Source organism: Nasonia vitripennis (genome assembly GCF_009193385.2).
Source record: "Nasonia vitripennis strain AsymCx chromosome 1 unlocalized genomic scaffold, Nvit_psr_1.1 chr1_random0006, whole genome shotgun sequence".
NCBI classification, from domain to species: Eukaryota; Metazoa; Arthropoda; class Insecta; order Hymenoptera; family Pteromalidae; genus Nasonia; species Nasonia vitripennis.
Window position 1 is genome coordinate 345,698 of NW_022279593.1, and position 21,644 is coordinate 367,341.

The 21,644-nt window shown below is 40.2% G+C and overlaps 4 protein-coding genes across 4 annotated transcripts in view; 2 read left to right on the forward strand and 2 right to left on the reverse strand.

Moving 5' to 3' along the window:
• Ndufs1 (NADH dehydrogenase (ubiquinone) Fe-S protein 1, 75kDa) overlaps positions 1–21,644 on the forward strand; it is a 268,993-nt gene that overhangs the window by 243,522 nt on the left and 3,827 nt on the right. Inside the window, exons 11-12 of the transcript XR_004227954.2 lie at positions 6,669–6,831; positions 6,900–7,011. The gene's annotated coding sequence lies outside the window, so the exon portion shown is untranslated. The remainder of the gene's footprint in view (positions 1–6,668; positions 6,832–6,899; positions 7,012–21,644) is intronic.
• On the forward strand, positions 9,944–11,637 carry LOC103315450. Its single transcript, XM_008204286.2, has 5 exons — positions 9,944–10,124; positions 10,224–10,481; positions 10,554–11,038; positions 11,343–11,477; positions 11,605–11,637. The coding sequence occupies exons 1-5, from the start codon at positions 9,944–9,946 to the stop codon at positions 11,635–11,637; spliced, it is 1,092 nt and encodes a 363-aa protein (XP_008202508.2).
• Positions 13,729–20,105, reverse strand: LOC116417718. Its single transcript, XM_031932387.1, has 2 exons — positions 19,918–20,105; positions 13,729–14,281 (listed from the first exon to the last, which is right to left on the reverse strand). The coding sequence occupies exon 2, from the start codon at positions 14,277–14,279 to the stop codon at positions 13,809–13,811; it is 471 nt and encodes a 156-aa protein (XP_031788247.1). The 5' UTR covers positions 14,280–14,281; positions 19,918–20,105; the 3' UTR covers positions 13,729–13,808.
• LOC116417689 lies at positions 14,373–19,425 on the reverse strand. Its single transcript, XM_031932112.1, has 4 exons — positions 18,448–19,425; positions 17,894–18,389; positions 15,649–17,810; positions 14,373–15,557 (listed from the first exon to the last, which is right to left on the reverse strand). Exons 1-4 carry the CDS (start codon positions 19,423–19,425, stop codon positions 14,373–14,375), a joined length of 4,821 nt encoding a protein of 1,606 aa, XP_031787972.1.

Below are 21,644 nucleotides of genomic sequence, written 5' to 3' on the forward strand. Positions count from 1 at the left end.
CCGAGCATCTTTCCTTCCATTCGAATTGGATGTATCTGTGGTCGGACAGTGAAGGTTCGTTAGATACCCGCCAGCTGCCCACCCACCCCTCCATTCCAACTGTACACAGAGTTAGGTCAATCACCTCACTTCTAACCGAATTGTAGAAGATAAGTTCTCTGCCCCTGTTAATAATACACAGACTCGTCGTTACCAGATACTGCAGCAGTGCGTCGCCCCTGCTGTTAGTATCCGAACTGCCCCAAACTATGTGATGAGCATTAGCGTTGCATCCCAGTATAAGAGGAATGCTTCGCTGTCTGCAGTGTTCAACAAGATCTTGTACCTCCCTTGGTGGGGGCTGTTTCTGAGAGTCGTATGGGAAGTAGCCAGAGGCCACCATAACCTCCCTCTCAGAGCCCCCCTACAGGGAGTTTGATCTTACTTGCCGTGAGGTCCCTGCTGCACCGAGCCGGCAGCAGCAGAGCATCAAAACCTTTAACAAGTATGCACGCCCTGGGAACGCTGCACGTGGAGTCTCTATAGATCCGACCAGCACCCCCCAGACCCCTGATCCTCCCCGCGACTAGCCAAGGTTCTTGTATTAGGCATATGCCTGTATGCATCTTACATCTTGTTAGCCATGCGCCTGACCAGTGCGGCCGAGGCGCCTTTGCTATGATGCAAGTTTATTTGTGTAAACACTATTTCGTCGCCAGCCATGGTGATTAGGACGGGACAGTGTTGCTCTGTTCGCGCTGCCCTCGGGGACCCTCATCAACCGCCTGGCCCCTCCCTGCTTTCGGTACTCAGCACCCTCCACCTACTAATCAACAGGTCCGGATGCCTGTGACTCAGTCGGCTCAGAACCACTCCCGGCTCAAGTCTGTTTCCAGGCACGCGGAGAGTGGCCCTTCGAAGCTTCTTGAGCTCCGACATCCCAACCATGAGGATCTTTGCGCCATCCCAAGGTCTTAGCCGGGGGATTATCTCCTCCAGCCAGTCCCTCGAAAAGGTGTTGCTGGCTACCACGATGATGGACCCCATTTTCACGAAGAAGTCATTGAACTCGGGCCACGGTCCATTGGGGATCTTATCGATCACTGTCTGGACCGCCTCGCTGACGAGTGCCAACTGCTGATGCGTCAGCTCCTCATCAGGATATCCCTCGCACACGATCGCCCTCGTGAGGGGGTCCACCATCCTGGCAGCCGTGATTTCAGGAAGCACACCGATACGCACGCACACATTGCGGTTCTACAGCGGAGGCAAGAGACCAAGCGAAGCACACTGATATGCATGCACACATTGCGGTTCTACAGCAGAGGCAAGAGACCAAGTGAAGCACACCGATATGCATTCACACATTACGATTCTACGGTAGGAGACTAGGCAAAACACACTGATACTAAAACCGAACCGCTACAAAATATAGCGAATACAGCACAGCACAAGTAGAGAGAAAAATAAGAAGCCTGCTGTACATCATTGATCGCGCATACCCGAAAGCGATGCACGTGCAACGAAGGGGAAACCCACGGAGCGCGCAGCGCTATCGGCAAGTGACTCATAAGTCACGCGCTCTGGAAGCTCGAGGAGCCGCCAAAGAGGACACCGCGCGAGTCGGCTCAAAATGCATAGAGGAGTTTCTATAAGCCTGCAGATAAGAAAAAGTAAATCAAAGGTGAGTTGACAGGAGAGGAGCACAAGGGGACTTGATGTACTAGAGGAGGGGATTTTTACTCTGGTTTTCTGATTGGCCCTCCCTACAACGTCACATGCATTAAACGCTCCAAATAAGACAAGAAGCTGCATCTAGGCCTCTTAATTGGCCAAACACCCACCCCGCCGAGGAGGCGAAAATCGGAGATCGCCTCTGCTACGAGAGCATAAAAAAGCCCAGCAACAGGTCCTCACGTCCTCAGTCTGCTTCAAAAATCGTCGCCACGCGAAAGCTCTGTCCGAGTCCGGTCCGGTATAATGTCTCGGGACTTAGAATCATTTCAACAGTTCAGAATTTTGGATGAGTGCAAAGACTTATAATATTTCGGATAGTGAAAGAACTTCGAATATTTTGATCATATAAACTTAAAATTATTTTAGTCATACAACTAGCATACTTACGTTGTTGCTCTTTATTTTTGATAATCTAAAATAATTCACAAAATGATTAGATAGTTGCGAGCGAGCGTTAATATTAAACAGTGTGGCAATTGAATAAATCTATTTAAAGTCTGTTCTCCCTGTTCTTCACTGACATATCCTAGATTAAGAGGGAAGTAATCAAGATGGGAATCTAAGAAATGCATTTTATAACTCATCAAGCAACCCAAATTTTTTAAATTCTCCAACATTTGTTCATCTAGTTCCTGATAGTTCTCACTCTTTTTATTTCCTAAAAAGTTCTCACGAACAGTTTTAAAACTTTGCCATGCAGCTTTTTCTGTGTCGTTTATTTTTGTGATAAATGTTTCGTCTTCAAATAGAGTACGAATTTGAGGACCATCAAAAATACCTTCTTTTAATTTAGCTTCACTTATTGCGGGAAACTTTTCTCCCAAAAACTGGAAACAATCGCCATCTTTATCCAGAGCTTTGACGAACTGCTTCATGAGGCCAACTTTGATATGATATGAATACCTGCCAGCTAGTACAAGAAAAGCTCCAGAAACCTTTAACCAAGAAGAGTTAAATGATGTTATTCGAAATTTAGGATTACTTAAAGATGGAGGAGAATATCTAGCGTCAGTTCTTAAAACGAAAAATCTGTTAGCAAAAGGAACAACGGCCTCTTTTTATCGAGATAGAGAAAAAGAATTTAGGAATTTTTTTACGAACGATGAAGAGAATTCGTTGGTATATTGTATAGATGTTAAAGGTTTAGTCGATGCAATAAAACCGAATACGTATAAAGACGAGGAATGGAGACTTTTTATTGATTCGTCAAAACGAAGTCTGAAAGCTGTCTGCTTCATAACGGAAACAGGTTTGCATCCATTCCCATAGCTCACTCGACTAAGCTGAAAGAGACTTATGAAAATTTAGAAATTGTATTGGAAAAAATAAAGTACTTGGAACATCAATGGAAAATTTGTGGTGATCTTAAAATTGCAACCATGATCTTAGGACAATAATCAGGTTTTACTAAAAATCCCTGCTTCTTGTGTTTATGGGATAGTAGAGACAGGGTAAATCACTACGTTAAGAAAGTATGGCCAACTAGAACACATTTTGAACCAGGATCGAGGAACATTATACGTACGCCATTGATTGACCCATCAAACTATCTGCTACCACCACTTCATATCAAACTTGGCCTCATGAAGCAGTTTGTCAAAGCTCTGGATAAAGATGGCGATTGTTTCCAGTATTTGGGAGAAAAGTTTCCCGCAAGAAGTGAAGCTAAATTAAAATAAGGTATTTTTGATGGTCCTCAAATTCGTACTCTATTTGAAGACGAAACATTTATCACAAAAATAAACGACACAGAAAAAGCTGCATGGCAAAGTTTTAAAACTGTTCGTGAGAACTTTTTAGGAAATAAAAAGAGTGAGAATTATCAGGAATTAGTTAAACAAATGTTGGAGAATTTCAAAAATGTGGGTTGCTTGATGAGTTATAAAATGCATTTCTTAGATTCCCATCTTGATTACTTCCCTCTTAATATAGGAGATGTCAGTGAAGAACAGGGAGAACGATTTCATCAAGATATAAGTGTAATGGAGAATCGATACCAAGGAAGATGGAATGTCAACATGATGGCAGATTTTTGCTGGACACTGAAGAGAGACATTAAAACAAATAACAAAAAGAGAAAAAGAAACCCATTGCATAGGTCATTTCAAGTAAAAAGCGTTCGTTACAAGAGAAAAAAGGAGTAAAGAAAGACATCGAGAGTTACTAAGCTAGTGGAAAAAAAGCAAAATAAGAAAAAAATCTAAACGAAAGCAAGTTTTCTCTGTACACAAGGAAGATATTATGTGATTAAATAAGATTTTTTACAATTTTTCGGTATCTTTTTCCATTTTTGGAAAGTTTTGATATGACATTTTAATCGGTTTAAACTGTTTCTTCTCAGTTTGACCTTGAACTGACCTTGACCCTGACGTGATGGGGCCAAACTGATTCCGGATTTGGATTCAGCGACCAAAAAACATGAATATATAGCATTTTAATTTTTTTAACCGTTAATTCCCAATTGGACCTCGAACTGACCTTGAACCTGACGTGATGGGGCCTAACTGACCTTATATTCGAATTCAGCGACCCGAAAAACATAAAGATAGACAGGTCTGATTTCTCGCGCAGACAACTTTTTTTATTTTGTGTACCGGTGTAATTTTTTTACAAGAACAGCAGCCACGATGTGATTATAAAGAACTATTAGAGCTCTGTTTAGTATTTTTAGGTGTTTGAGAAGGAATGACAATTAAGAAGTCAGGAGCGTTCCACCATGCCCGCTGGATGGCTAAAGCCATCTATTCATTAAAAATCTATTTATTCAGAAAATCTTTCTAGGTGAATAAGAGAGATAAAGTAAAATTATATGCCATTTGTAAATTCATTGTATTTAGATATATAACTTCATGGTACACTGCTCCTTTTGCTATTACCGCTCCAAACAATAATTTGAATTTGATAAAATTAATTAATTTCGATGATGTAGATAAAGACATATATCTGATGCTACTTTATGTAAATTTCGAAACCACTGGTGGTATTTGTCACCAGAACTCAGTGTTATTTCTCTCTTTGACAATAATGTTAAAATCACCGTTAAAAAGAAAACTGTAGAATCACTGCAAAGCCACCCGTCGGATGATGAAGATCAAAATGTAAAAAAATTTGACACGTCTGAGTAGGGCATGAGAGCACTAAACGACAAAACCCTCGATTATTTTACAAATAGTCAAAGTTTGAACTATTTTACGAGGTTCAATTTGAATACAGAGTTTTTGAAATATGAATGTAGGTTATGAGAGAACAATCCTTCGTACATAGAGTATCGCAAAAAATAAAACACCTTATGGTAGTGAACGATTGTGATGAAAGGGCAGTTTTGCTAAAGAGGATGTGAATTCTCGTTCTCAAGATGAAGAACAAAAAAAGTATCTTATTCAGTTTGTTGACGAAAGCCGAAAAGATTTACTGGATAGTTCTGATAAAAATAAATTAATAAAAAAATTAAGAACTGAATAATAAAATGATAAAAATAAATAAAGTTTGTTGTACATTTGTAAATATATTTTTTGTTTTACTTGAAAATAAATAATAGTATTTTAAATACTCTTTCAATTTTATTTGGAACTAATGACCTCTAGAAAAATGAAATATTAGTATTTTATATGACAATAGACAAATCGTAGATTTGTGCATGAATATTTTTCAGGGATGAGTTTCCGGGAATGAGACAAAAGAATAAAAGTTTTCCTTACAAATAAACTCTGCAGGATTTCCTGCAGTAAATAGGTCCTGTAGGATATCCAGCAGGAAATCATGCATGCATATTTCGCGGTTTTTCCAGCAGTATTATTATTCCATGTAACCTGCAGAAATTCCTGCAGGAACTTGTTGGATTGATTTTTCAAATATTGTTTCAGTAAAATACTTAAAAATAAAATATTCCTATAAACTATTTAGAAAAATAATTTTTTTAACTAATACTCTAGGGGATATACAGCAGAGTATTTTCTGCAGCAGAGGATTCTGTAAAGTCGGGATTCAAACTGCAGTTAAAAATAGAAATAAGCGTCAAAATTTAACTACTCTGTTCACCGATTTCTATATGTTGCTGCCGCTGTAGTTAGCAGCGCGTTTTATTATCTAGACAATATTTAACTGTTATGGTTGTAACGGGGTTCGATTTCTGGGGAAAACTCGGCGATATCCGACCGGATCACAATCCCTCGATGCGGCGGAGAACTCTCTCAACGCCTGTGATCTACCCGCGTTGCAACGCAGCTGCGCAGTGCGATACAGAAAAAGGGCTCAGCCCTACTTACTCGCGGTCGCCGTTCTCGGTAGGCGCACACCACACACTCACACACACTCTCGTACGGCCGCTGATCGACAGGCCGGGTCGTCCTTGCTTCTTGTTGCAGGAGTTGGCTTGGACGTTTTCTTCTCGCGATCACACACACACACACACACACACACACACACACACACACACACACACACACACACACACACACTCTCTCGCACGCTATCGGTCGTCGCTCGATGCAGTCAGTCTCACATACGAGAGCTGACGCGTTCGCACCTATGGCCGGAAGCTATCTCTCTGTCCGACGGACCGCAACTTATACGCGAGGCTCCGAATCTTGCCTCGCGCTTGCGCAACGTCGCGTTTCAACGATGCGCGAATCTACCTGATTTCGCACTTCGTTATATGGTATTTAGCAATACTTTAACTCATTAAATTTCACTAAAATAATCAAAAATATGTATAAAAGTTTATACTTAATGAATTTCATTCAGTTAAGATTTTTTTTATAATAGTATGTACGCTTAACAATTATGTATTTATACGGATAGGCAAGATATAAGTGTAGGCTTATATCACGCAATGCTATAAAAATAAACCTATGCGTAAGATTTTGTCGTTTAAAATGTTGGGTTGGATTATTTTTGATTATCGTATATATTTTAATTGTATTAATATTTTTTACAATTTTAAAATTTTTCAGGTAACAGTAGTGTTTGGAATGATAAAGCAACAAATTTTTTCGGGACAATTAATGATATTATTTAGATAAAGAAAGTTACCGAATATAAAAATATAAAAAAATTATCAGTTCTTCGCAGCTCATCATTTACGATTAACGATTATACAAATAATCCTGTCGTTAGGTAATTTCGGTAGTAATCATTTTTTATTATTTTTCAAATGTAATTTAATAAATATTTTTTTATTTCAGTTTACAAGAGTACTTAAAAACTAAAATGTCAGAAGAATAATTGATTCCATTTCTAAATGGGAGATTGCGATAGTATCGAATTGAAGCTCTTTCTGAAGGAAAACTTTTAAAGGTAAATTTTTATTTTATTAAATTAAAATTAAATGTGATAAATACGTCAAAAAATTCTAGGATTATAATCATTTTATTCAAATAATATTGTAGTATATACATACGTTTTTTAAATTGATGCATAATTGTCTTCTAATGTATAATGTATGATGTACATCTTTGTACTTAATACAAAATTAAATCTATGACCGTAATTTATTGATTGATCTTAACACCTTTAACCTTCTTTTCCATATTTTATTGAATATACATTTTATTGATTTTATTTTAATATTTCAAATATTTCAAATACTGATTTTCTGAATCATAAAATTAGAAGGTAAAAAAAAAAGAAAAATCCAAGGAAGAAATTCATTAATATAAAAAACGCAGGATTGAGCAAATAAGAATAAATCAGCAAAACTATAGAAAAACAATTTCAGATAAAAAATTAACTCAAAATTCAGAATCAATTGTTTATGATAGTGTAGATAATACTAATGTTGCAATGAACACACAAGTGACTAATAGTTATTCTGTAAGTACTTCTAATAGTGATAACGTTTCTGCAAATGATTTAGATTATTTACGTTTTATAGCTTATGAAGACCACTGTTATTTTAAAAAACAAAAGCAGAATGATGATCCAAATAATACAACTCTTGATACCTGTACTGTAATTCATCATGATCATTCTTATTTTAATCAAAACAGAAACATGAATAGTGATGTTAGTGAATTATTAAATAATAGAAATACAAATATTAATGATAAGCAAAAGATTACTCAACACTTTATTGGAGAAATGATTATTGAATGCATTCACTGTGGGGCTAAGCATTTTGAAAGTGAAAAAGTTGCGAACAAAGGCAACTCTTTTAATGATTGCTGTAATCACGGAAAGGTAAATCTACTCCTGAATTTCCTGATGAATTGAAAAAATGATTTGATTCAGAACATGAAATGTCACATCAATTTTTAAAAAATATTCGTTTTATTCGCATCATTTAATCCCTACTGTTTCAAAATGCAAGGACAAATTTACTATCAAATAAATACTTCTCTGCAGCCAGAAATGAACGAAAAACCTTCCTATGGACAACTTTTCATTGTTGATACTAATGAAGCAATCGAACACCGAATGCATGCTTTTAATGCAGATGTACACTTAGATATTGTGCAAATGCTTGAAAATATTATGCGTACATACAACATTTTTGCACAATCATATGAAATGATGGGCGATGAATTAAGAAAGCAAGAAAACTTTCGATCAGACAAGGAGTTGTAATTAATTTTTTCATTAAAACAAGAAGTAGATAAAAGACGTTATAATTTTCAGAGGGTTAATGAAGTTGCTGCAATATTTTCTACCACTGCTGATGGAGAAATACCTGATGTTTATGTGGTTATACGCAATAAGAATACAAAAGAGTTGCAAACAGTCAGTGCGATGGATCCAAACATTGAACCGTGGATTTATCCTGTGTTTTATCTCCTCATGGTTCACGGGGATGGCATAGAGATATGCAACGCGTAGATGGTAAAGGTAGGGTATCAAGTGTAGCTTACGTCAAATATAAGATTGCTATCAGAGAAGAATTTAATGCTTTACTTAGGGGTCAACGTTTAATTCAACAATATTTAGTTGATTCATACTTTAAAATTGAAAGGGATCATATAGAATACTGTAAGTCTCATCAGTCGGAACTACGAGTTGCATCTTACAAAGGTGTGATGGATTATTTAGAAAAGAAAACTCGTGGCAATGAAAACGCAAGGGTGGGAAAAACTCAAATTTTACCTTCTACTTTTGTAGGGTCTCCACGTTACATGTTACAATATTACCATGATGCTATGGCTCAAACGCAGAAGAAAGGAAAACTTGATTTATTTATTACAATGACTTGTAATCCACGTTGGAAAGAAATAGAAAATAATTTATTACCAGGTCAACAGCCTTCGGATAGACCAGATCTTTGCACACGAGTATTCATTTAAAAAAAAAAATGCTTTACTCGATTATATTATAAAAGATAATTTTTTTGGAGATGTAGCAGCATATATTTATGTGATTGAATTTCAAAAACGTGGTTTACCTCACTGCCATATATTAATAACTTTATCTGAGCAATGTAAACTTGATACTGCACAAAAAATTGATAAGTTTATATCTGCTGAGATACCTGATCCTGATTTCAATCCTGAGTTACATGATATTGTCATGAAAAATATGATACATGGGCCATGCGGAGATTGGTGTATGGTTGATAATAAATGTTCAAAGAAATTTCCAAAACAATTTCAGAATGTAACTCTTATTGATGCTAATAGTTATCCAATGTACCGTCGACGAGATACTGGAAGAACATATAATCGCCCTAATAATTATAAAGTTGATAACCGTTACGTGGTACACTCGATATGTTGGTCCAGCTGAAGCAGTCTGGAGAATTTTATCCAAATTATTGCACGATAAAAGTCATGTTATTGTACGATTACCAGTACATCTTCCAGATTTTCACAATCTTACAATTCATACTGGGCATAACGATCATGAAATACAAAATGTCCTTGAACAAATAACCATGTTAATGGATTATTTTGCCCTTAATTTATATGATCCAGAAGCTCGGAAACATTTATATGTCAATATCCCTATGTATTACGTATTTAAGACTGAAAAAATAAACGGAAAAAAAGAAAGTAAATGGCAAAAAATAAAAAGGTTCACAAATTGTATTGGTCTTATGTACACAGTGAGTCCAACGCAAGTTGAGTTATTTCACTTAAGAATTTTATTAATGAGAGTCAAAGGAGCAACAAGCTTTGAAGATTTAAGAACAGTAAATGGAGAAATTAAAGAAACATTTACAGCTGCTTGCTTGGCATATGGCTTTATTGAAAACGACGAATAATGGACAAATGCAATGAGAGAAGCCACAGTTTTCATGATGCCAAAACAATTAAGAAGTTTATTTGTAAGAATTTTAATGTATTGTAATCCGTTAGAACCAAACCAACTATGGGAAGATTTTAAAGATTGTATGTCAGAAGATTTTTCTCGCCGTCATTCTAAAGAAGATGCGTATTTCAAAGCACTTATTGATATTCAATCTATACTTCAATGTGAAGGTAAATCTTTAGCTGATTTTCCGCTACTTCAATATTTGATAGAAAAGATTAGTGACACAAATTTTTCAAAAAATAATATTAATGAATCTTGTAATCAAGATTATTTGAATATTGGTCATCAGCGGATGAACAAATTAAACGAGAAGCAAAAAATAATAGCTAACAAAGTTTTGAATGCAGTAATGAACGGAAACTGTGATAATTTAACAGAAAATGATACTTGCTTTTTTATTGATGGGCCAGGAGGTTCAGGTAAAACGTTTGTATATGAAACCCTCTGGTATATTCTTAACGGTAATAATAAAAATGTCTGTATGATGGCTTTTACGGGCATTGCAGCTACGTTACTTCCCAAAGGTAAAACCCTGCACAAAACATTTCAATTACCTGTACCATTACTTTCAGACTGATCTTCGAATATTAAATTAGAATTAAAAGAAGCTGCTTATTTAAAATCTATAGATGTTTTTATTTGGGATGAAGCACCTATGGCTCCAAGGTATGCTATTGAAATTATGGACAGATGTTTACGGGACATTATGAACAATGATAAATTATTTGGTGGAAAAATTATTGTCTTAGGTGGCGACTTCAGACGGTTACTTCCTATTAAAGTTCATGGAACTCATAGTGAAACAATTGATTTATCTATCAACCGCAGTTTAAATTGGAATAAATTTGTCAAATTTTCTTTAACACAAAACATGAGAGCACTACCTCAAGAAATCCAATTTGCAAAATTTTTACTCAATGTTGGAGATGGAAAATTAAATGATTCTGATGATGTATTAAATATTGATTATTTTCCTCCTAATTGTATTATTCCACCTGAAGTAGACATAGTAGATGATATTTATGGCAATATTTTTGCAAAGAAGGAGTATCGAAAATCTATTAATTATGCAATTTTATCTGTAAGAAAATTGTGATAATGCTGGATTTGATAATGCATTATTATCAATAGAATATTTAAATACATTGTCTCCTCCGTCGCTTCCACCTTATGAATTAAAATTAAGATTAAACTGTGTTGTTATGCTCATACGGAATCTAACTGTTAGCAAAGGATTGTGTAATGGCACTAGATTACTGATTTTAAGTTTATCTAATAATATATTAAAATGCGAAATATTAACAGGCGATAAAAAAGGAGAAATCGTATTTATAAATCGTATCACCTTGTACTCATCAGAAACTGATTATCCTTTTATATTTAAGAGAAGACAATTCCCAATCAAAATAGCTTTTACAATGACAATTAACAAAGCTCAAGGTCAAACCTTTGAAAAAATTGGAATAGATTTGAGAAGAGAAGTTTTTAACCATGGGCAATTATATGTTGCTTTATCTAGAGTAAGAAGTTGGAATTCCATAAGAATTTACTTAGATTATTCTGAGAAAAAAGGTATCAAAAATTTCATATTTAAAGAACTATACGTATAATTTAGTGTTGTTAAAATAATACAATTTGCTGTTATAGATATTTATGCTACAAGAAAAACACCCAATCTAATTAAACGATACGAAATTCGTACTTGCATATGAAATCAATTTAAATCTTCTCTCCTCATACATATTTAAATAAGTCTATTGTAACGACTGCTTTTTAGTGTAGAGCAGGGATTACACCCTGTTGTCCGTGAGGGGATAATTGGGAGATTTTCTTGGATTTTCTTCTACTTAATTAGAGGTTCTTCAAGTCTTCTGTCAGATCAGATTTCTAAATCTAAATCTTGTGGTTTGAACTGTTTCGAGTTCCGGAGTTGTTCTTTTAGTGTTTCTTAGTAAGCGATAGATGTCGCTTGGTTATGTTATGCGCCGTCTTCATCCGAGTGGTTTGGACTTTTCACCTCCATGTGAAAGCAGTCCTCTCATATGCGAGCGCGTCTTAAGGTGAGGTTAGTTATGTGGGAAGAGGACGTCTAGGCTAGGCTAGAGATTGAACACTCTTCTCTTGAACAATCACTTTATTCTCTCCTCTCTCTCCAGCTCAACCGACTTGTACCGTGGTCTGCGGAACTCTGCTCGGCGTCGGCGCTCGCTCGCAGCATGGCTGCTCTCTCTCTATCTCTCTCTCTCTCTCTCTCCCTCTCTCTCTCTCTCTCTCTCCGTAGTCGGGAGGTGCTGCCACCTAACGTGGGACACCTACAGTACTCCCCCCCCGAAAAAGAAAAAAAAACTGAAAAGTATTTTTATTATTTTGATCAATGAAATTATGACGGAGAGAGATTACAACATTTTTTTGTGATTGCGAAGTGTCAGTAGCTGGAGAGCGTTTACAGAAGTTATGATTAAAACTAAAGATATTAGAATCTGAGATTACAATATAACGATTGTGTAAATTCTAATGGTAACAACTCGCGGTATGACCTTATTAATATGAACTTAAAGTATTTACAAAGTCTTTAGTAAAGAGACAGTATTGTCTAACGCTCGTAGACTAACGCCGTGTGTAGCGAGATCTTGGCGAACGTGCGTCGGAACATTGATTCGACAGTTAACAAACTTAAAATCTATTTGTTCGCAGGCGTGAATCACTCCAGCTAAGTTAGCTAGGTTGATTACTCGAGTTCTTTTCTTTCCCCACGTATTGTTTATGAGTACTTCAAAGGTTTGTTTAGGACCAGCACTGATGAGTGCATTTACAATATGGTAGTTGTAATTTATCCGGATCGACCGTAATTGAGGTAAATTTGAAAGAAGTAACGGATAATTGAAGTCCAATCCTAATAAGTTCAACTCGACTAGGTTTGGCGCATTGTCTATGATGTCTGTAACAAAACCTTTGAAATAGTCGTTGTTTTCGAGATTGAGTGTCCTGAGAGCATTCGTACGCAAGAATACTACTCGAGGAATGATCTCAGTACGGAATACTTTACAAGCTGAATAATTGAAGTTAAATGCTTCAGTGACATTGGACGGTGAGAAAATTGACATAATAAGATCGACTGTGTGTCTCTTTCTACCTTGAGAATCTGAGAAATTTAATTCTGCAAGGTGTGTATTGTTTTTTACGAAGTCGAACAGACGTTCGATAGACACTTCTTGGCAGTTGTTAAACGATAGAGAACGCAGAGAACTGCATTTTTCTCTGGTTAAAAACTTAAGCGATAAATTTTTGTTATTTACAAAGTTCAGTGATTCTAAGTTGGTTATTGTTAGAAATTCGTCGCACCCACCTGGAGTGCTGCCCAACGTGAGTTTGTTTATTGCAAAACTGTCCGACAGTAAATCGAAAGTTTTCTTAGAGACAGTGAGAGCTGATAGGTCCATTTCGCGCAGACGAAGATACTTGTCGGGAATGGGCCTGTGGCTGACGCAGCGCCATAACAATTTGTTAATGAACGGAATTTCTATTATATTGACTGAAGTATTGAATGAAATACTAGTGAATTTGAAGTTATTGACATCCTCAAGCATTCTATTCAGACCACTGGGGTGAGAGTACCGATCGTAACAAGAGTCGAATGGAAGTGCTGTGCCATGGAATTGGGGGTCATCATGGCAAGCTGTGTAAAGATTTAGGAAATTATTGTAAGTAAGATAGTGAGCTAAGCGTTTGATCACATCTCCACATTGTAAAATTTCTACAAGAGGAGTGGGAAGAAGCGTTAATTTGTTGAATGCGGGCTGAGTGCTCGGTGAAGGTTCTTGCTGAGTGAATTGATCGGGTCTCGTTTTGATTTATGAGACTCTGCCTCTAGGATCTGTGAAAGTCAGTTCTTTTTTACAAGATTTGATCTGAATAGCGCATGAGGATGACAGCAACTTGCAAGAAATGACCGCGACGAAGCCCTTTCTTGTATTCTTAAGACTATCTATGGAAAAATCGGTGCACCCTTGTGCTGACAAGCATTCGTAGAGCTTTTTCCTAGTAACGCGATACAGGATGTCATGCAGGAAAAGTCGCAATACAGGTTTGTTGTTAACGAACAATTGAGGAACTTGAGCATCTTGGATGACCGGAAAATTTGACGAACTCGCGTATCTGGTGGTGAGTGCTCGTGTTTCGCGATGCTCGAGGGCTTGCTGAAGGAAGACTTCGAATTGCTCGAGGTCTAAATCAACTCGAAAGCAATCCGCACGCAGCTGCTCATTGGAAGAGGCATTTCTGTATGCCTGCAGCTGTGTTCGAGCTTCTCTGACCTTGTCCATGACTAGACGTTTAAATAATGATTATTAGATAAATTAAATAAGTAAGGAGCGTGAGAGGACTTAGTCGCTACACCCCAGCGCAAATAAGCTTGACTAACGTGAGAAAATTTCTCGTAACGTGTTAACAATGTATACTAAATCTAATTTGTTCTTTGGTTGAGTTTCTGAAACGAACGTTCTGACTTGAGGTTTACGAGCGAAAGAGATTCGTTTCTTAGAAGTCACGTTTTGTAACAGAATCGAGTCCGAATGCCTATTCCTTTTTAAAATGTTCGGCACGAACTTCGTACGTTTGGGTGTATGAGGTTGTGGGGAAGGAATAGGGTGATCCACCGGATCAGTGGTGAGGGGTGCTGGACGTGTGTCGTCTGCTGGTTGAACGCGGTTAATATCCGTCGGTGAAGGAATCCTGATCGGTTCAGGAGTGGTATTTTCCTTAGTGCCGTCGGGATCATCTTGCAGGATGAACGCGGGCTTCACCCGTTCAATGTTGACTGTTTTGACAGTGCCATCCTTATATATGTTAAAGGTGTGGTTCGCTAGATTGCGCGAAATTATTTTGTGTGGGCCAGTATAGGGCCGCGTCAATGCAGGTTTAATAGGTTTTTCCTGTAACCAGACGTGTGTACAGGTATCTAAACCTTGATGTGTGAATGGCTTGGTAGCTGTCTTGTGATTAACTGGAACTGGTCTCAGTTGTCTCATGTAATCGCGAAATTCGTTGTAGAAGACACGAACGTTCGGCTCTTCGTTGGTGAAGGGAGAGAAATCACCGGGAATCCTCATTGACTTGCCGAAAACTAAATCAGCTGGACTAGCATCGGTGTCTAAACGGATGCGCGTGCGTAGTCCAAGCATGACTGTGGGCAGTAAACGAACCCAGTTTTGGTTGTCTCCGTGGCACATGAGAGCTGACTTGATGTCTCGGTGGAGACGCTCCACCATGCCGTTGGAAGCAGGATGATACGACGAGGTTCTGATCCTGTTGATTCCTAGGATCGATAATAATTCTGAAAACAATTTGGATTCGAACTGGGCACCCTGATCTGTAGTGATCGTCGTGGGTAAACCGTAACGACAGATCCAGTTGTCATGAAAAGCACGAGCTACCGTAGCCGCAGTGGTATCTGTAATTGTTATTGCCTCTGGCCATCTCGTGTAGCGATCGATGATGGTGAGGAGATGCGTGTAGCCGTTGCTGTGGGCGAAGGGGCCTACGAGATCCAAATGGACGTGATCGAATCTAGCATCTGGAGCAATGAAATGCCTGGGCAAAAACTTATTGTGTTTGGTCACTTTAGATTGCTGACATGCTGTGCACGCTTTGCACCAAGAGGCGATGTCGCGACTCATGTTCGGCCACACATACTGCTGGTGGATGAGTCGGGTTGTGACTGACTCCAGGATGCGAGGGTGAGTGAAAGTTGTTAAAAACTTCCTTTATCAATTTCTTGGGAAGGTATGGACGAATGACGTCCTCGTAGATGTCGCAGTAAAATGCTGCGTGCGCGGATCCCCACGTGAGTTTGCGCAGCTTTAAGGGGTGGTCCGGCGTTTGCAGAATTTCTTTTAGCTCTTCGTCCTTTCCTTGTTCCTCGCTGAGTTGTTTGGCGTCGAACAGTGTTGGTAGCTTGAAAGCGTTAATGTTAGCGAGGACTTCCCTGACTTGTGGATCAGCCAAGAGTTCAGGATCGCTCCAGTTGAAAAATGCAGGAGATGTGAAAGCGTTGATTCTCGACAGTGCGTCAGCAACGTCATTCTCCTCCCCTGGGAGATAAAGAATCTCCGTGTTATACTGGGCGATATATGACAATCTGCGTGAGCGAATTGCTGGCATTTTGTCGTGGCTCTGCTGAAGAGCGTAGATCAAAGGCTTGTGATCCGTATGAATTTTAAATTCTGCTCCTTCAAGGTAGTGATGGAAGTAACGAATTGCTTCATAAATTGCCGTTAGTTCCCTGTCATAAGTGGCGTATTTCATTTGCGCAGGAGAGAACTTCTGCGAGAAGAATGCCAAGGGTTGCCAGGCATCATCCGAGCGTTGCTCGAGGGCCGCTCCCATTGCGGTATCGGAAGCATCTGTAATGAGGCGCAATTCAGCGTTTTCACTGGGAAAAGCTGTGAAAGCTAAGTTGATGAGATCCTCTTTGCATTTGCGGAAAGCAGCCTCAGCTTCCGGAGTCCAGGGAACTGGGCGTTTGTCTTTCTTCTTGGCACCTTTCAAGAATTCATTAAGGGGGCGTTGTGTTTCGGCAGCGTGCGCGAGTAAACGCCTATAGCTGTTCACAAGACCTAAGAATCTTCTTAATTCTTCGATGGTCCGTGGTAATGGAAATTCTTGAATCGCCTTAACTTTCTCTAGGTTAGGTTTGAAACCGTTAGGCGTGATGAGGTGACCCAGGAAAACGAGTTCTGAAACCCCGAGACTGCATTTCTCCAGGTTTACCTGGAGCTCGTACTCGTTGAGGCGATTGAGCACTATATCTAAGTGCTTCTGGTGCTCTTCTTCAGACGTGGAAGCGATAAGAATGTCGTCTAAGTAGACGAAGACAAAGTCTAGGTCTCCCAACGCCGAGTGAATATAACGCTGGAAGGTTTGTGAGGCATTTCGAAAGCCAAAAGTCATAACTAGGAATTCATAAAGTCCAAAAGGTGTAATTATTGCCGTCTTGGGCACATCTTCTGGTGCTACCGGGATTTGATGGTAGGCTTGGCGTAGGTCTAGGGCCGAGAAAATCTTCTTGCCGTGGCAGAAGGTCATGCAATCATGCATGTGCGGAATCGGGTAACGATCCGGGACTGTGATTAGATTTAATTTGCGAAAGTCGCCGCAAGGACGCCATTGGTTGTTTTTCTTCGGCGCCATGTGAAGTGGACTGGCCCATGCACTGTTGGAAGGCCGGCAGATGCCCAGCTCGCACCATTTCCGAAATTCCTTCTTCGCTGCCTTGAGCTTCGCTGGAGCGAGAGGACGGGCTCGCTGCGAGACTGGCTGGCCCTTGGTGACAATGTGGTGAAAAACTCCCCTTTTCTTGACCGTTCTGAACTGGTCAGGGCCAAAGACTTGGGGATATTTGTTCACGATGTGTGCGTATTTATGGTTCGGAGCCAAAAAGGAAATTTGCACTGGCTGCACTGACTTGACGAAAGCGGGAGCGTGCGTAAACTGATTTCCATCTACCAGTCTCTTGAGCTTGAGATCTGGCAGAAGATGGTAATGCTTCAGGAGATCGGCTCCTATGATTGAATGCGGAACATCCGCTATGGTGAAGTTCCAAGCGATTTTGTATGGTAGGCCAACGTCCAACTCGCGACGTTTGACGCCATAAATGTTGATAGTAGAGCCATTGACCGCATAGAGCTTGAGGTCAGCTGGCTTACCTTGCCAATTGTCTGGCTTGGGGACTACGGAAATGTCCGCGCCGGTGTCTATCAGGAAGACTTCATTTGAGAGATTGTCTCTCACGTGGAGACGTGCGGTGAGGTTGGACCGGCTGTCAGTCTCCTCGACAGCAGGATTCTTTAGTTTTCCTGTTTGTCCGTTTCTTTTGGCTGCCTTATCTTGTATTCCTGGCCGGGGCCACGTTTCCAAGCACACGGCAGCTGACAATTACGCGCTTCCTTGCCAAATTTCCGATGGAAGGTGCAAAAGTTTGTGTTGTTGGAATAGCGCGGCTTGGATTTTGATCTGCCCGAGGTCGAATCGCGTCTATTCTTTGAATTAGTACGAGACCTGTTGTGACGCTTGTTTGGCCTAGAACGACCTTGCTGTTCAGGATTGATTGTCTTCTGAAGTGCAGCTAATAGTTGTTCGAACTTGTCGACCGGGTAGGCGGCAGGCTGGTTATTGTCATTCAAAGCACTAATGTTGTGTGACTGTTGAAGGATGTCGAAGGCCATATCTGCGCTTTTGACAAGTTCTGCTTCTTCTTTGTAGTTCCAAACCATCAGTCGTATTTGTGCTGGAAGACGGCTTTTCCAGAGCGAAATTACTGTATCTCTGGGCACTCCGTCCTGCGCTAGGCTGAGCAGTTCAGCGAGGAAGTCTGATGGTCGCTTACAACCAATTTCCAGACCTTTGAAAAGCCTGTCCAATTGTTGCTCCGGAGTCTCAGCATATTTATCCGTGAGAATTTTTTTTTAGTTCCTCATATTTGCAGCCTCTAACAAGAGTGTTCATCTTGTACTGGAGCTCGTGATGAATGTCTTGACTCAAGCGTGTGCCGACGAAGTTGAATTTGGCTTCGTCGTCATGGACGTTGTGAGTCAAGAACAGACCTTCCAATTGCTTGAACCATCCTTGAGGATCGTGTTTGTGGAAGTTCCAGAATTGTAGATGCTTGGTACTTGGTGTCATTTGAAGGCAGTGTGGCTGTCCAAGCATGGAGTTTCCTTGAAACTGATTTCGTTGTTGGAAGTCTGCTCCTGAATTGCTACGTGAAGCAAAAGGCAGGTCAGGCTGAAAGGTGTGACCAGTTGAGGGAATGTTGCCGAAGACGTTGGGCGTCCAGCTGGAAAAACTATAGCAGGTAGTGCTAGCAGTTGTTGTCGTTGCCAGTGACGAGCTTGCGAAGGTCAAGGTCGTTGTCATTACAGCCTTGTTTTCAATGACGTGATCCGTGGGTTGCTTCTGCGACCACGAGGCGAAGCATTCCTCCATGTACCTTTTAAATTCATCCATCTTGCTGTCAATCTTCTGGTCGATCGATTCCAGGATTTGGTCGGCATTAGGCGTTCGTCGCTGGCCGTCTGAGGGCCTGTTTTTGTTGGTGGCACCAGTGTAGTTGGTAATGGTGCTAGTGGTGCTTGAGGGCCAGAAGTACGAAGTTGAAGTTGGAAAATTTGATCGCTGGCTCACTCCACTGAAGTCAAAGCCTCCCGCTATGGTACCAGGTGGTAGGCGAAAGCCATCTTGAAAGGCGTTTGCCGTACCGTTGGGTTGCTGGCCAAAGCCGGTTGCCATATTTGTTACCTCTACGTAGTCAAAAATCGTGTTTGACGAAGTGCTCGGTAATGAACCCGAATTAACGTGGGTGGTGAGCGATGGAGAGATACTTGGTTGGCTGTCGCTTGTGGTGGCATCCTGAGTGCTCTCGTTGCTGGTACTTGTATTCGTTGTCTTGACTGGAGAGTGGAATAACGACATTTTCTCGGGTCTTCTGAGTGACCTTGAATTGCGCGAAATAGGAAGGAAAGTCTTGGGGACTAGCTTGCCCGACCTTAATTGTAAGCTAGACTCGTTATCGCTCATAAACGGTGGGGTGCAACGACCAGCCTAACTCTACGTTGAAACAAGCCGTACAAAATTATTAATAGACTAAAGTGTACTCGCAGGTACGTACATTAGCAAGGCAAAGACTTGTTCAACCGCCAACTAAATTAACTTATTGCTAGGTGCAAATGCAAAGGCTAACGCTACGCTGCGTTGCCAAACGACGTGGCTCTCGGAAAAGACGTGTTGTCCCTCCTGCGTGAACCAACGTCCGGGAGGAGGAAGCAACAGCGTCTATTTGCGAGGGAGCCTGTTGCTTGAATTTATTTATTATCGTCGTTTGTTTATTTGATAAAAGAGGAAAATGATTGAAATCACAAAGTTCCTAGGTAGGAAACGTAAAATTATGGAATTAAATTTTGTAACCTGTATATGCCGCGGCGCTGAGTTGACCTTGCGGCGTGTGTAAGAGGACTCTCTCAACTAGAGATGATTGTTGTTCCTTCTGCGTGAACCAACGTCCGGGAGAAGGAAGCAACGTGTCTGCACGTGAGAGGCCTGACGTGCCCTAAGCCTTATGAAACTAAAAGAAGAACACACGCTTGTGTTAATTACGCACTCTAAAAAAAAATATATAGATTTACTGAATCTATTCGTTGACGCAACGTATGCGTGACACTTCGACGAACTGTTGCGATTCGCACACACAGTTCTCGGAATCAGAGCCGCTTCGTAACCAAGATGGCGGCTTTGCGGTGAAATTTCGCTCGCGCGCACTAAATTACCTGAGTGTGAGATTTTCGCACGTCTCGCCACACACGACGCTACAATTCCACCACTACTGCTGCCGATGAGGAGGTGTTGGTTGGGTGGACAAAAGGCGCCGGTGTCGATGGCTTCACGCAAATCCTTTGTTGGAGAGCGGCAAAGGTCACGGCCTTGACGATGAGAAGGCGCCGGTGACGGTGGCTTTGCGCAGAAGATTTAGTCCATTGGCGAGGGCTTCCACGTTGTGCAACGTATAGTTGCGGGGAGACTATACGCGCCGGCGTGCCTGCGCGCGTATAGCTCAAAGTGACGGCGCGTCGCTAGGACTTGTTGCTGCCGCTCTCGACACGAAAAGACGTGTGTCGAGGAGATCGACTTGGTTGTCGATAATGCTCCGCGTGTGCACCGGCGTGCCAGCGTGCACACGGGAGTGTGCGATGTGCGTGACGAATGACGCAATCGCAAAATGTCTTTGTCCGCGACGTGCGCAAAAAATATATTAGCTACATGAAAAAATGACATTTACATTGAAATAAATGGCCATTTTTATAGAGTAAATTTGCAATGAGTGTGCCTGAGTGGGTATGATGGCTTTAGCACATCTGAGTGAAAAGATCAGTATGCTAAAGCGACATTATCCAGATTTACTCTTTTCAGAAGAACAGTAAATTACAAGTCACTAATTAATTGATTTTCTTGCTCAGATGTGCTAAAGCAATCATACCCGGTCATGCATGCTTTTCGCAATTTGCAAATTCGCGTATCTCAGTTCTAGAGAGAGTCAGCTGTTTTGCGATACATTTATAGCCCCGTTTAGACTGTATCTACAACACGTAAGTATCGTGCAACAGCATTCTTCATCGTCACTCGTCAGCGTGGTGTTAAGCCTTAGAGGTTATGTGACTATTGAAATTTATTTTTATTTCAATGTAAATGACATTTTTTCACGTAGCTAATACATTTTTCGCGTACAAAAAATTTGTGATACTTTGCGCGCGAAAGTCAGATTTGTGATCCTTCGCGCGAAAGCGACACAAATTTAGGAACATTTCGCGCACCAAAGGTACTTAAATTTGGGACATTTCGCGCGCGAAGAGTCTTGGAAAATTGCAGTACGCGCGCGAAGCCTACGGAAAATTTTCTTCGCCTGCGAAAGTGTTTTCTAAATTGTCGCGCACGAAAAGAGGGGTAAATTTGGGGTAAAGGTGGGAAGGCCTTCGCATACGTGAAAAGGGTTTCGCGTACGTACGTACAGACGTCGCCTAGACAGAATCTTAATTAAATTGTAACTAGATTATACATAGCAAATTATAACAATTATAAATATCAATCATTATTGCATTGAAAAAAAAATAATAAAAATTAAAATAAGAACAATATTTTAA